The sequence below is a fragment of the Oryctolagus cuniculus genome, chromosome 6 (assembly GCF_051225735.1).
Source record: "Oryctolagus cuniculus isolate XC-2025 breed Fujian yellow rabbit chromosome 6, ASM5122573v1, whole genome shotgun sequence".
In the NCBI taxonomy this organism is placed as follows: domain Eukaryota; kingdom Metazoa; phylum Chordata; class Mammalia; order Lagomorpha; family Leporidae; genus Oryctolagus; species Oryctolagus cuniculus.
The window spans coordinates 27,798,294-27,813,843 of record NC_142872.1 but is presented as its reverse complement, the minus strand read 5'-3'; the positions used below and the strand labels follow the sequence as shown (position 1 = coordinate 27,813,843).

General features: G+C 43.5%; 1 protein-coding gene across 4 annotated transcripts in view; it reads right to left on the bottom strand.

Moving 5' to 3' along the window:
- The window catches only part of CTNNA1 (catenin alpha 1), a 169,104-nt gene that overhangs the window by 134,723 nt on the left and 18,831 nt on the right, over positions 1-15,550 (bottom strand). For 3 of the 4 annotated variants that reach the window (XM_070075026.1, XM_070075025.1, XM_051843320.3), the window contains exons 2-3: positions 3,944-4,050; positions 1,608-1,803 (exon numbers count right to left, since the gene is read on the bottom strand). In XM_070075026.1, coding sequence (XP_069931127.1) covers positions 1,608-1,803; positions 3,944-4,048 — 301 coding nt within the window. In that variant the 5' untranslated portion in view covers positions 4,049-4,050. 4 annotated transcript variants of the gene reach the window in all.

The following is a 15,550-nucleotide window of genomic DNA, read 5'->3' as shown; positions in this document are numbered from 1 at the left end:
GCTGGCAATGCACTAGTATACAGAGGGGCTAATTCAGCTGACCCCCAACAGCATATAAACTCCTCTATCTTCATTGATGTCCTCCTACTGAAACCTAAGTCTATCTCACACAACACTACAGGTTCCAAGAAGTTTATCTGCCAGATTTAAAGTCTTCTTTCTTACTTGCAACACAATAATGATGACAACTTTTCCCACAGTTATCACTGGCAGGCTACAGATCACCATTTCATCTTCTGTGTATTTGGAATTTCCCAAAACATGATTACTTTAAGCCCAATTTACATCCAGCTCAAACCAGCACAAATATACATGGTTGACTTAACATACCAAAATAACAGAATAATGAAATCAGATGACTGAATATTATCAGACTAGACACTTGCATCTTACCCCTTTCATTTCCTCAGCATGAACTAAAGAGAGGTATCGTGAGGACAGCGTTGTGGGACAGTGATTTAACTTGTCACCTGCAATGCCAGCATCCCATATCAGAGCATCAGTTCAACTCCTAATTGCTCTGTTTCAAATCCAGCTCCCCCCACAATGCACCTGGGGAAGCAGAAGACAACCCAAGTGGCTGGGTCCTTATCACCCATGTAAGAGACTTGCATGGGGCTCCTGGCTTCCACCTGGAAAAGTCTCAACCATTGCAGCCTTTCAAATCAAAGTTGTTTTTTAAAGGCAGAGTTACAGAGAGAGAAGACAAAGAGATCTTCCACCCACTGGTTCACTCCCTAGATGTCCACAACAGCCAGAGCTGGGCCAGGCCAAAGCCAGGAACAGACAGCTTCTTCAGGGTCTCCCACATGAGTGCACAGACCATCTTCCCCTGCTTTCTCAGGCACATTATTAGCAGGAACCTGGATTGGAAGTGGAGCAGCTGGATTTCAAGCCGGGCCGATATAGGATGCCAACGTCGTATGCGGATGTTTAACCTGCTATGCCTCAATACCAACCAAATAATTCTTATGTTTTTTAAAAGATTTATTTATTTATTTGAAAAGCAGAGTTACATAGAAACAAAGATCTTTCAAACACTGGCTCACTCCCCAAATGGCCGCAACTACCAGAGCTTTTCCCAGGTCGCCAAGTAGGTGCAGAGGCCCAAGGACTTGGGCCATCTTCCACTGCTTTCCCACGCACATTAGCAGGGAACTCAATTGGAAATGGAGCAGCCAGGACTCAAACTCACACCCATACAGGATGCCGGCACTGTCAATGGCAACTTAACCTAGAATGCCACAGCATTCTTTAAAAAAATAATAATAATAAAGAGGCATCATACAGGATAAAAAGTCCCATTTATTTCCTACCAAATTGTGTTACAACATTTCTAAAGCTTAATATTACATGAAACCCCTAAAAGTAGTAGATTCAGATTTTCCAAAGAGATGTTCCTTTGTAAGCATCTCTTAATTAAAATATGAGCCAACAGAACTTAAACACATCTCTGATAACTGGTAACTGAATATCTTAAGTTACTCAGCAACTGGCAAGCATGAGAATGAGAACATTGACCACAAAATATCTCTTTCAAAGACCAATTTTCTAGAACGGCTTTTTTTTTTTTTTTTTTTTTTTAATATAAAGTGATATTAGCCTACCTTGTTTCCGAACATCCTCCACAGCAGCCACAAGCTCCTCCTTGAGAAACTGGCTCTCCTTTGCAATTTTATCCCCCTTATCCAGGAAATTCTCAGTTGCTTGTTCAACAGACGCAGCCAAAACATGAGCCTTCTTAGAACGACCTCGCTTTTTATTAGAGGGCCCCTTGCTATTTGTGTTTACCAGGGTTGTAACCTAAAAGTTTCATTTTTAAAAAAGTAAATTTCAGTCAACTGAAATGAAAATAGAAAGAACATCTTTAAAGACAGTCAGTTATTCACAAAGATTTCACTAAGCATTAACAAATAACCTCCATCTCTACATTTAAGACATACAGCAATGTTACTATAGTTTCTAAAATAATTTTGTTTTCCCAGTATGTGAAACAAATACAAAATGCACTTCAACTCTTTAAATATAATCAATACATTTTCAGTTTGATTTTACAAATTCAACAGTGATTAGAGACAAGTTATCCATACTACAGGAGTATGCCACCAAGTTGTTCTAGAGAAAGATAAACAGTGAAATGATTTGCAACTGGCATTGTGGCATAGCAGGTAACACCACTGCCTGTGATGCCAGCATCCTATGTGGGTGCTGGTGTCTGTTGGTGACCAAGAAGCTTCCAGCTCCTGGCTTCAGCCTGGCCAGCGCTGGCTGTAGCAGCCATCTGCATGGTGAATCAGTGGATTGAAAAATCCCTTGTCTGTTTCCCCCCCTCTTTCAAAATAAATAAATAAATCTTTAGGAAGGCGGGGAAAAGGCACGATGAACTGATTAGCTTTACCTGGAGGTTACATTTCACCATTTCTTTTTAAAGATTTATTTATTTATTTGAAAGCCAGAGTTACGCAGAGAAGGAGAGGCAGAGAGAGAGAGACAGAGGTCTTCCATCCGCTGGTTCACTCCCCAATTGGCCGCAACAGCCAGAGCTGAGTCAATCCGAAGCCAGGAACCAGGAGTTTCTTCCGGGTCTCTCATGTGGGTGCAGGGACCCAAGGACTTGGGCCATCTTCTACTGCTTTCTCAGGCCATAGCAGAGAGCTGGATCGGAAGTGAAGCAGCCAGGACTCAAACCAGCACCCATATGGGATGCTGGCACTGCAGGCGGCAGCTTTACCCACTTTGCCACAGCGCCGGCTCCTCACCACTGTTTCAATCTTTATAAAATGTTTTAAGATAATCTGCTTCTGAAGTTGTGTCATTGTTTATTCGTGTAAATCTCAGCAATTAATTAGTAAAGGGTCTTAATAAAGTAAGGAATGATTGCCCAAAGTAGCCTACTGTGATGATGGTTTAACTCCCAGAATCATCATTAACATGTATAACACCAGATGATCTGTAGGTTGAAGATGATTATAAAGATTTGTTACAATGCAAATTTGCCAAATAGAAGACCTACTGAGGGCTACAGTAGATGGGCCACCACCAAGTAAATATTTCAAAGTCTTACCAAACACTCCTACATATAGATATATAAAATACTTGTTTATGAGTTGGGATGGAGTCTTAAAAAGTATACGCCACTTGAATTTCATTTTATCTCTCCCTCTCCTATACTCTTACACTCATTCACACTGATGACAACTATGGCAAACTGAACGTACACAGCTAGTTGCTAACAATTAATGAAACGTCATCACTCTGTTAATCAGTAGTTGTAACAGAACATACTAAAACTATATCCTCACACTGAATTACCTTCTAAGTAATCCTACACAACCAAAGATCCCACCTTGGTTGGGTGCACCCTCTGAAGAGCTTTACAAAGTGAAAACACTTGGAAAGATTGAAGAAAATGGTAGTAAGCTAAGGCCAGCACTGTGGCAAGTAAGCTAAGCCTCTGCCTGTGGTGCAGGCATCCCATACAAGTACCAGTTGGTATCTCAGTTGCTCCTCTCCCGGTCTAGCTCTCAGCTATGGCCTGGAAAAGCAGTAGAAGACAGCCAAAATGCTTGGGCCTCTGCACCACATGAAAGACCCAGAAGAAGCTTCAGGCTCCTAGCTTTGGATCGGCTCAGCTCCTGCCATTGTGGCCATCTGGGGAGTGAACCTATGGATGGGAGAACTTTCTTTCTATCTTTAACTATACTTCTCAAATAAATAAAATCTTTAAAAAAGAAAAGAAAATGGTAGTCAGTCATGTCCTAAAGGGTTCGAAAAACCCAGGCATCACTATTTAACTACTATCAGAGCCAAGTCATCAACTACTATCAACCTCAACTCAACCACTCAAATTAAGGCTTTGAACTAAGTAATGTCACTCTGTGCCCAGCCTAGTGCTACAGACCCATGTTACAACAGCCATGTGCTTGTATTCTCAGATTCTTACCTGAGTGACAAGAGGCTCCAACAGTCTTTCCACTGCCAGAGTCCTGATCTCCAGGCTTTTGGGGTCCCATTTGAAATTTATGTTGCCTGTATGGACAGCAGTCATTTCTAGGGCAAAAACAAAAAGGCAAAGTCAAACTCCAAACACAAGATGAAATACGTTAACAAATCTCCACTGCTTAAGGGCTTTGTCAGGAAAGCTACTTTCTCCACAAGTTAAAGAATTTTAACTGGCCTGGCACAACCAAGACCAAGTAACCTACAATCACCTACACTTAAGGACGATGCTGTTGTCCCCAACACTAGAGGCGCTACCAGGGGGCATTCCAAGACATGCTACGCCATTCCCTTTGGGGCTTTCTGGCACAAAGACAGGTCCACTTCTAGTCTCTATCCCACCCCACTTGACTTGAGGATGAAAACCAAAGTGAACGAATGCCACTTTTAAAAGAAATCTCCTCAAATGAATACAGAATATCCTGTTTTTTCTGATTCCACATTTACACTACATATTATCTAACAGGGACGCTTCACTGCATATTTTGATGGATTCTTTGAGACCATCTTGTCTTATTCTATTAAAACATAATGCTTGAGTCTGCTGCCCTCCACATCTACAGCCATTATCACTCTTAGCCAGAGGAAACTTCAAGTCGCCCTTAGTTAAACATCACTGCATCACTGTCGAGGCAAACTTCCATTAGAAGAGGCTGTAAGAGTATGGGAAAGGGTGGGTGCTTGGAGCTGCAATTAAGACACCTCCTGGGATGTCCACATCCCATATCAGAGTCCTTAGCTTCCTGTCCTGGCTCATTCTGAGTTCCAGCTTCCAGCTAATGTACACCCTGGGAGGCAGCAAGTGACAGCTCAAGTACCTGGATCCCTGCCACCCAAGTGGGAGACCCAGGTTCTGTTCTGGACTCCTGGCTTCAGTCCAGCCTGGCCCAGCGCTAGCTACTGATGGCATCTGGGGAGTAGATAGAGAACCTCTATCTCTCTTTCCTTCTGTCTGTGCTCTTCAAATAAATTAAATAAATTTAAAGATTAAAATTAAGAGATTAGAGGGGGAAAAATTACGTAACAGAAAAAGACCAGCGATGTGATGCTGGCATCCTATATTGGAGTGCTGGTTTGAAATGCAGCAGCTCTGCCTCCAATCCAGCTCCCTGTTAACATGCCTTTGATGGCAGTGGAAGATGGCCCAAGTACTTGGGCTCCTGCTACCCATGTGGGAGACTAAGATGAAGTTCCTGGTTTCTGGCTTCAGCTTGGCCCAGCCCTGACTGTTTGAGTCATTTAGGGAATAAATCAGCAGACAAAAAATCCACTTTCATCTCTTCGCATTTAAAATTATTAGGGGCCACCATAGTGGCCTAGTGAGTAAAGCCACCACACACACCACTTGCATCCCACATAGGTGCCAGTTCATGTCCTGGCTGCTCCAATTTCAGTCCTGCTCCCTGCTATGCTAATGGTCTGAGGAAAGCCCAAGTGTTCGCACTGTGGTCTAACAGGTTAAGCTGCTACCTGCGGCGACGGCATCTTGTTTGGATGCCAGTTCAAGTCCCAGATGCTACACTTCCAATCCAGCTCCCTGCTAATGCACCTGTGAAAGCAGAAGATGGCCAAAGTGCTTGGGCCCCTGTCACCCATGTGAGAAATCCAGAAGAAGGTCCTGGCTTCAGCCCATCCCAGCCCAGGCCACTGTGGCCGTCTAGGGAGTGAAGCAATGGATTAAAGGTCTCTGTCTCTCCTTCTCTTTCAAATAAGTATTTTTTTAAGAATCTTTTTTAAAAAATAACAAAAATATCACTGAAACAACACACAACTACCTAAATAAATATCCTATGACCACAGGTATTCTCAAAACAAAAGAGATGGGAGAGGGAATATCTTTACACTATGTAGACAATTAGAAAATGACCATGGTAATAACCAAGACAAGGATCATCAATGGATCTAAAAAACATTAGGTTAAAGGTTACTAAGTAATAGGATATTTGGAAAGTGCCAAAGTATCACCTGACAGGTTAATCACTAATAAAGGAAAAGATACTTTTTTTTTTTTTTTTAATTTATTTGACAGAGTTAGACAGAGAGAGAGACAGAGAGAAAGGTCTTCCTTCCATTGGTTCACTCCCCAAATAGCCACTACGGCTGGAGCTGCACCAATCCAAAGCCAGGAGCCAGGTGCTTCCTCCTGGTCTCCCATGCGAGTGCAAGGGCCCAAGCACTTGGGCCATCCTCCACTGCCTTCCCGGTCCACAGCAAAGAGCTAGACTGGAAGAGGAGCAGCCGGGACTAGAACTCGGCGCCCATATGGGATGCCGGTGCCACAGGCGGAAGATTAATAACCAAGTAAGCCACAGTGCCGGCCAAGATACATCTTTATAATATTGATATCTTATGTCACCACCTTAAGCAAATAACTAAAATACGTGCTGCTAATAATGGGACACCTGGTATTAAAGGTCTCTTTTAAGAAGAAATAGTAAGTACCCTTTATCACCCATAATGTATTCTTGAGAAAACAGCTGTTTTACATGTTTAGCCTGAGTCTAATCAACTTCCCTCACGGAGATTCAAATATTTATTTTTAATGCGGTGGATCCCTTTGGAAGTCTTATGGAGCCTACACACCAACATTGTTCAACAGAAATACAATATGGAGACACATTATAATCTAAAATTTTCTAGTAGTCACACTGAAAAAAGTGAAAAGAAATTGGTGTGGGGTCAGCACTGTGAGCAGGCGGCCCCTACAGGTGCACTTATTCTAGATCCAGCTGCTTTGATTCCAATCCAGCTCCCTACTAATGCACTTGGAAAGCAGAAGCAGATGGCCCAAGTATTTGGGCTACTGCCACTCAGGTGGGAGACCTAGCAGTTCTTGCTCCTGGCTTCAGCCCAGCCTAACCACAGCTGTTGTGGGCACTCAGGGAGTCAACCAGCGGATACATGCTTGCTCTGTCACTCCACCTTTCAAATAAATCTTTTAAATATGTTTAAATATTTAATATTTAAAATAAATTATTTATTTATTTTATTTAATATTTAAAATAAATAAAATAATTAATTTAAATATATTTAAATATTTAAATCTTTTAAATATTTTTCTTTAGAAAAAACAAATGTGTGATACAGTAGAATACCTGCTCCTTTATTAATTAAGATCTGACAAGAGGTCTCAAAACTACAAGAAATAAAGAATATATACTTTTTTAAAGAGTTACTTATTACTTGAAAGGCAGCGTTACAGAGCAGGGGGAATGGAGATACAGCATGTGTGTGCACACACGCGCGCGCACACACACACACCCCACACACAGTGGGGTATCTTCCGTTGGCTGGTTCATTCTCCAAATACCCACAACGGATGGGGATGGGTCAGGCCAAAACCAAGAGCCTGGAACTCTCCATCTGGGTGGTGGAGACCTAGGCACTCATATCAACTGCTGCTACTTCCCAAGAGACATTAGAAGGGCGTTGGATCAGATGTGGAGCAGTCAGGACTTGAACCAGTGCCCATATGGATGACAGATTCTCACAGGTGACTTAACCCACTGTACCACATTCAGACCCTATATATACATATTTTATTCAAAAACTCTTTATTACCACTATTGCAGATATGAAAAGCCCTGATACTCCTACTGTGCCAAAGGTACAAATACAGTTTAAATGTGTAGTTTGCTGTCTACATTCATAGAAAGAAACGCTAATTTACTGTTAGAGAGTAAGGAAAACAAAATTTTCCAATCCAAACTCACTGACTCTAGGTTAAGAAACCCTAATCTATACTAACTTTCAAGAATAGGAAATACAGAAGCATGTCAAGCAACACAAGACAAAGACAAATGCAGAATACAGAGCATCCGACAAGGCAACATCAGGGCTGTAACTCTTCAAACTGTCTTACACAGGTAGGATATGGGAAGCCTGTTCTACACTGAGACATATGCACACAAAGCAATACATGTACCTTGTCTGGAACTTGATTAGAAACAAGCTCTAAACATTCATGGGAAACTAGTAAGTCGTTAGTATGAAATTTTAGATATTATAGAATTTCTGTTAAATTTCTCAGAAATGGTAACAGAATTTTGACTGTGCAGAAATGTATTTTTGAGAGACACATTCTGAAATACTCAGGGAAAAATGTCAAGATATTAAATATTAGTTAAAAATTCAAGAGTTCAATGAATGATTAAAAATACTTTTAACTGTTGAATATATGTGGAGGTCTATAGGTCAATGTTCATAATTCATTTTTTTTTTTTTTTTTGACAGGCAGAGTGGACAGTGAGAGAGAGAGAGACAGAGAGAAAGGTCTTCCTTTTGCCGTTGGTTCACCCTCCAATGGCCGCCGAGGCCGGCGCGCTGCGGCCGGCGCACCGCGCTGATCCGATGGCAGGAGCCAGGAGCCAGGTGCTTTTCCTGGTCTCCCATGGGGTGCAGGGCCCAAGCACCTGGGCCATCCTCCACTGCACTCCCTGGCCATAGCAGAGAGCTGGCCTGGAAGAGGGGCAACCGGGACAGAATCCGGCGCCCCAACCGGGACTAGAACCCGGTGTGCCGGCGCCGCTAGGCGGAGGATTAGCCTAGTGAGCCGCGGCGCCGGCCAATCCATTTTTTGATTGTTGAGAGATACAGGCCAACGGACCAAGAAAGAGAACTCACATCCACTGGTTCACTCCCTGAACGCCCACAAAAACCAGAACTGGGCATGGCTGAAGCAGAGAACCAGGAACTCCATCCCCGTATCTCACCTGGGGAGCAGGGACTTAACTACTTGATCCTTTATCTGATGCCTGCCAGGATGCACACTAGCAGGAAGCCGAAGTCACAACCAACGCACTCTGTCAGGGACACAGATGTTCCAAATGGCAGTTTAACCACAAGGTCAAAGGTCTGCCCCCCTTTAACATCTTTGTGTATCTGAAATTTCTCACTTTCTTTTTTTTTTTTTTAATATATATTTGAAAGGCAGAGTTACAGAGAATGAGAGATTGAGAGAGATCTTCTATCCACTGGTTCACTCCCCAAATGACAACACCAGGGCTGGTCCAGGCAGAAGCCAGGAGCTTCTTCAGGGTCTCCCACAGGGGTTCAGGGGCCCAAGGACTTAGGCCATCTTCCACTGCTTTCCCAGGCAGATTAGCAGGCAGCAGGATCCGAAATACGGCAGCCAGGACTCGAACCGGCACCCATATGGGAATTTATAGGAAAATGTTCAAAATACATACTCCTAAACATGGAACAGTGAGGGGTTTTTGGTTTTTTTGTTCGTTTGTTTTTTTTTTTGTTTTTTGTTTTTTGTTTTTTGTTTTTTTTTGGACAGGCAGAGTGGATAGTGAGAGAGACAGAGAGAAAGGTCTTCCTTTTGCCATTGGTTCACCCTCCAATGGCCGCCACGGCCGGCGCACCGCGCTGATCCGATGGCAGGAGCCAGGTACTTCTCCTGGTCTCCCATGCGGGTGCAGGGCCCAAGCACTTGGGCCATCCTCCACTGCACTCCCGGGCCACAGCAGAGAACTGGCCTGGAAGAGGGGCAACCGGGACAGAATCCGGCGCCCTGAGCGGGACTAGAACCCGGTGTGCCGGCGCCGCTAGGTGGAGGATTAGCCTAGTGAGCCGCGGCACCGGCCAGCACAGTGATTTTTAAACAATCTAAAGTATAACTACAAGGGGAAAAAAGGCACCTGGGTACACACACTAAAGTATTAACAGTGATGTTTTCTCTGAAGTTAGGATAACCTACTCTGAGTGGTTTTATTATTCCTTCTGATTGGGCCATTACAGCCAATTGGGGAGTGAACCATCAGATGGAAGACCTCTCAACTTCTCTCGCTCACTCTCTCTGCCTCTCCTCTCTCTGTGTAACTCTTTCAAATAAATAAATAAATCTTTTAAAAAAAAACCCAATATATAATAATCTTGATTCAGGTAAGAATCATCAAAGAATGCTAAACCAAGTAAATAGAAGTTTCCTAAGAATCACTATTTACCTGGTGTCATACTAACTCCCAACAGATTACATATTTTTGACAAGGGGGGGAATTAACTTTACAGGTAGACACCATCTCAGCCAAGTGATCAAAATTAACATTCCGATAAGGGGACAAAATGGCATCAGCTACCTCTAAGAGAGATATACCATGACTTCAGTACTATTTCCTCCCAAAATTAGACAACGTCAATCTAGTCATGACGAAACATCAGATAAATTCAAAGTAAGGGATGCTCTACAAAGTAACTATAGCCGTGCGCGAGTCGGGGGCTCGCACGAAAGCCGCCGTGGCGCAATGAAGGTGAAGGCCGGCGGCGGCTTCCCGCCGTCGTCGGCCGAGGTGGGATCCCGAGGCCCTTCCAGTCCGCCGAGGGCGCACCACCGGCCCGTCTCGCCCGCCGCGCCGGGGAGGTGGAGCACGAGCGCACGTGTTAGGACCCGAAAGATGGTGAACTATGCCTGGGCAGGGCGAAGCCAGAGGAAACTGGTGGAGGTCCGTAGCGGTCCTGACGTGAAAATCGGTCGTCCGACCTGGGTATAGGGGCGAAAGACTAATCGAACCATCTAGTAGCTGGTTCCCTCCGAAGTTTCCCTCAGAAAAAGAAAAAAACAAAAGAAATAAAAAAAAAAAGAAAAAAAAAAGAAAGTAACTATAGCCACAGTCTTAGGAAATTAAGAAACTCTTTGAGGCTAAACAGGGCTAAAGTGACATTACATCTCAATACTGTCATTCTGGATGGAAACTGTTCTGACAAGGGGAATCTTAAGACAACTGATAAAAATGTGAATATGGGTTCTGAACTAGATAACTGTATTATCATTGTTAAATTTCTCAATTTTGGGGCCGGCGCTGCACCACAGCATATTAAAGCCGTGGTCTGAGTGCCAGTATCCTATATGGGTGCCGGTGTGAGACCACGCTGCTCTACTTCCCATCCAGCTCCCTGCTAATGCAGCTGGAAAAGCAGCAGAGGTTGGCCCACGTCTTGGGGCCCTGCTCGCACATGAGAGACCTGAATGAAGCTCCTGGCTTTGGCCTGGCCCAGTCCCAGCCATTGCAGCCATTTGGGGAGTAAACCAGTGGATAGAAGATGTCTCTGTTTCTCCTCCTCTCTTTGTGCCTCTCAAATAAATTCCTTTAAAAAAAAAAATCTAAATTTTCATCATTACATTGTGGTTACCCAAGCATCAAAAAATGCTAAAATCACTGAGATGGGGATGCCTAAAGGAGTCTGGATTTGCCTAATCTGATAACACAGAATGCCAGGTGCCAGAGAATTTGTTTCACTGCAGGTGGGCAAATTTGCTCTTACAGGCCCATGCTTGGGTTTTTAAAGGTTATTTGACCACTAAACTGATCAACCCAAGTCAGTAAACCTTAGGAGACAGAATGCTCTAGATTGCTAAAGGGCTACAGACAGTTCAAGCAAATGTCATCAAATGTCACAGATAAGACATTTCAGAAGAAACTATTTGCCTGGTGTATCCTACATTCCACAGGCCCTGCTTCAACACAAATGAAACAGAACTTTCAAGATTTTAGAGGGAGGGAACCAAGTGGCAAGTTAAGCGAAGCTAGCTGAAGTGGACATTTAGATACATGTGGTCACATCCGTACTTAATTATTAAACAAGAACATAATGCAGTTTTCCAAATAAATATACTCTTCTACTTTTCTTCAAATGATCATTTCTTGGCTTTTCCTAATTTTGTTTTTCTGTTTTTTAAGATTTATTTACTTACATGAAAGTCAGAGTTACAGAGAGAGGAGAGACATAAAGAGCTCTTCCATCCACTGGTTCACTCCCCAGATGGCCACAATGACCAGAGCTGTGCTGATTCAGAGCCAGGAGCTTCTTCCAGGTCTCCTATGTGGGTGCAGGGGCCCAAGCACTTGGGTCATCTTCTACTGCTTTCCCAAGCCATAGCAGAGAGCTGGATTGGAAGTAGAGCAGCCAGGACATGAACTGGCACCCATATGGGATGCCAGCACTGCAGACAGTAGCTTTACCCACTACGCCACAGCACCGGCCCCCACATCTTCTTCAGTAATGTCTCTGAGAAGGTGTCCTTCTTTCCCCATAAAAATTCATGAGACTCACGTACTTGCTAAAGGGGTTAAAAGCAAAGGACTCAATCACTCCTTTACATTCAGAAACTTGAACTATACTGACACTTGAAAATTGAGAACTCATTCAGTGTTTTCAAAATTTTCAATATGCATGATGGAAGCGGACTGCCTGGTACAAGCACCTTTAATCAAGTCCTGCCAAGAGTGACACTGAACATTATTAAACCATGCTAGCAAGTCAAGTTGTGCTTTCAAGGACTCCAACCCTAAGAGGATTTCAAAAAAGAAAAATAGAGAACTTAAAAGCTGGAGAGAACGTGCTCCACTGAAAAGAACACCAACTTCTGTTGCCAACTGTGTCACTAACTTATTCCCTTGACCTTGGGCAAGGCATTGCACCCTTCCAGATCCTCTCCTTGAATGAGGTTGAATTCTATACTCTAAGCCCCGCCAGCCCTGACATTCTAATGCTCTTTTCATTTATGTTCTCTCAACAGTCTTTGAATTGTTTTATTCAACTTAATTTTCTCAGGTTTAGAATGTGGTTTTCCTAGCTATATTTTAGGGTTAAGGATGATAATGATGCTTTGTGATTCTTTACATCCCGTAACTCAGTGGCCCGGTGCTTTGTGCAGGCAGGCAGGCATTAGCTGAACTGAATTTCTGCCAGCTGATTTGAAAATATTTACAAGCCTCCAAGAAAAAGGCTTCTGCCTTAATCTTAGTCATATCTTCTGGTCATCTACAATTAATGGTATTGCTCAAAGACGCTAAACAAATAACTTCTAAACTCTTGGCAGTTTCTAGCTTTCCAATTAACTTACAGAACACTCCTTCGCAAGATCTATTACAAAACATACTGGAGCTAGCCAACCTTAATGAATTACAGCAACCTTAGGTTTCCAAGAGGAACTGTGGTTAGTGGAACTAAATAAAAAGTTAAACTGTAGTTATTCAGTCTTCATTACCTCATAAATGGCAATCCTGGCTATAAAACAAAAAGTCTGCTATAAATTCAACAAGGGGGTAGCGATGTAGTCATTTGACTAGTACTCTTTATGAAACAAGAGAAATGGAGAAGCACTAAGAAAAAATAAAAGCACACTTCCATCAGAGCCAAGGGGCTGAGGGCTGGCAAACGACCCCATTCCTGCAAAGACAGGCACACCTTCTCAAAAGCAGGCAGAAGCTCATTACAGGGGCATGGCCACATCATTCTGAAATGTGTCTACTGCAAAGCTTTACACAATCCTTAACCAAGCTACTGAATGCCAATTTTTTTTAAGAGCAAGGTTAAGTGAATGAAATGTTAGGATGGTTCGTTTAAATGCCAATTAGGAAATTTAGAAAATAAAAGTATCTAAAGCAACAAAACTGTCACACTGCACAAAATATAGCATTGCAGATTACTCAGTGCTGTCACAGTTACACCAGGTTATATTCGTGTTAAGCAGAACTAACAAAGCTATAGGAATCTCTCAATTTCCTGGTAACTACAAAAAAAAAAAAAAAAAAGACCCTGATAATTAAGGCTCGCATCCCCCTCACCTGTCACCTTCTGCTTCTAAACTGTAAACCAAATGAGGTCTGAGGGGAAGGGTGAGAAAGTAAAAAGTATAAACAGCTCCCTTTTCTAATCACAACTACAATGTTTTCATTCATCATAATTCTGAGTCTATGTTAAGCCTGAGAGCCAAAATAAAAAGGTTCCAAGTACCTAACACAAAGCAACTGGATTAATGAGCCAGCCATCATCTGTCTGACCAACCCACACATTTTATATCAGACATTCATATGGCACACAGAAGTTGTCACTCTCCTTTCAAATATACAGATCTAAGGGCAAAAGGACATTCGGCAGATCCTTTAAAAAATAATTACAATAGGCCGGCGCCGCGGCTCACTAGGCTAATCCTCTGCCTAGCGGCGCCGGCACACTGGGTTCTAGTCCCAGTCGGGGCGCCGGATTCTGTCCCGGTTGCCCCTCTTCCAGGCCAGCTCTCTGCTGTGGCCAGGGAGTGCAGTGGAGGATGGCCCAAGTGCTTGGGCCCTGCACCCGCATGGGAGACCAGGATAAGTACCTGGCTCCTGCCATCCGATCAGCGCGGTGCGCCGGCCGCAGCGCGCCGGCCGTGGCGGCCATTGGAGGGTGAACCAACGGCAAAGGAAGACCTTTCTCTCTGTCTCTCTCTCTCACTGTCCACTCTGCCTGTCAAAAAAAATAATAATAATTACAATAGGCAGCAGACATTTGGCACAGCAGTCAAGTGACTGCTTGGAATGCCCATATCCCATACCAGAGACCTGGTTTGAATCCCAGCTCAGTTTGTGATCCAGCACCAGGTGATGGCTCAAGTATTTGGGGGGTCCTTAACACCACTATGGGAGACCTGGATGGAGTTCTGGGATCCTGGCTCTGGCAAGGCTTGGCCTGGCCTGCAGACATTTGGGGAGTGAACCAGCAGATAAAGACCTCTTTCTCCTTCTCTTTCAAATAACATGAAAACAACTTAAATGTTTTTAAATAAAGCAAAATTCCAAAAATAATCCAAATTATTAAATCATTCTTAATGTTGTTCCTTTTCTTATTTTCTTGAGAACACCAAAGGCAATGGGGAAACACAGGGAACACATAATCAAAGAAATGTCATGGCCCTGAGGCCAGCATTGTGGCGCTGCTGGTTAGGCTACCACCTGCAATGCTGGCATTCTTTACTGGTTCCACTCCTGGCAACTCCACTTCAATGCAGCTCCCTGCTGGTATGCCTGGGAAAGCAAGAGAGGATGGCTCAGGTACTTAGGCCCCTACCATCAACATGGTAGACCTGGATGAAACTCCTGGTTCCTAGCTTTGGTCTGGCCCAGCCCTGGCCATCGCAGCCATTTGGAAAGTGAACCAGTGAATGGAAGATCATGTCTCTCCCACTCTCTCTGTAACCATGCTTTTCAAATAAATTGGAAAAAAAAAAAAAAAGGGTGGGGGCGGTGGGAGGAGTGAGGGAAGGAGGATCGAATTCAGGCAGGCAGGCCATGGCCAAAGCACAAGGAGACAAACTAATTACAAAAAGTACTAAGAAAAGGACAAAAGGTAAACTTAAATATGCAGTGTTCTGTCCACCTTTCAGCCAATTACTTGGCAAGTATTTAGGCACCTTCTCCATACAGACACCATTCCAGACAACAGAACTCTGGCCTTCATAAAGCTTGCACTACAGCAATGATATAAAAAAGTAAATTAAAAAAAAAATAATGCTAGCCAGAGTAGTGGAATTAGGTAGAGTCCCTGGAGGGTTTTTCTGCCTTGGGAAGATCTGAGCCAAAAACTCAAAGTGAATAGAAAACCTAATTAAGTACCTGGGGGAAGAGATTACAAGAAGAGCTAACAGAGATAAGACAGCATTTTGGCTTGGAAAAAGAGGCAGGCAACATGGCTGGAGCAGAACAAGAAGAGGAGCGGGTGTTGTGGCACAGCATGGAACTCCTGGCTCCTGGCTTTGGCCTGACCCAGCCCTGGCTGTTAACATGCA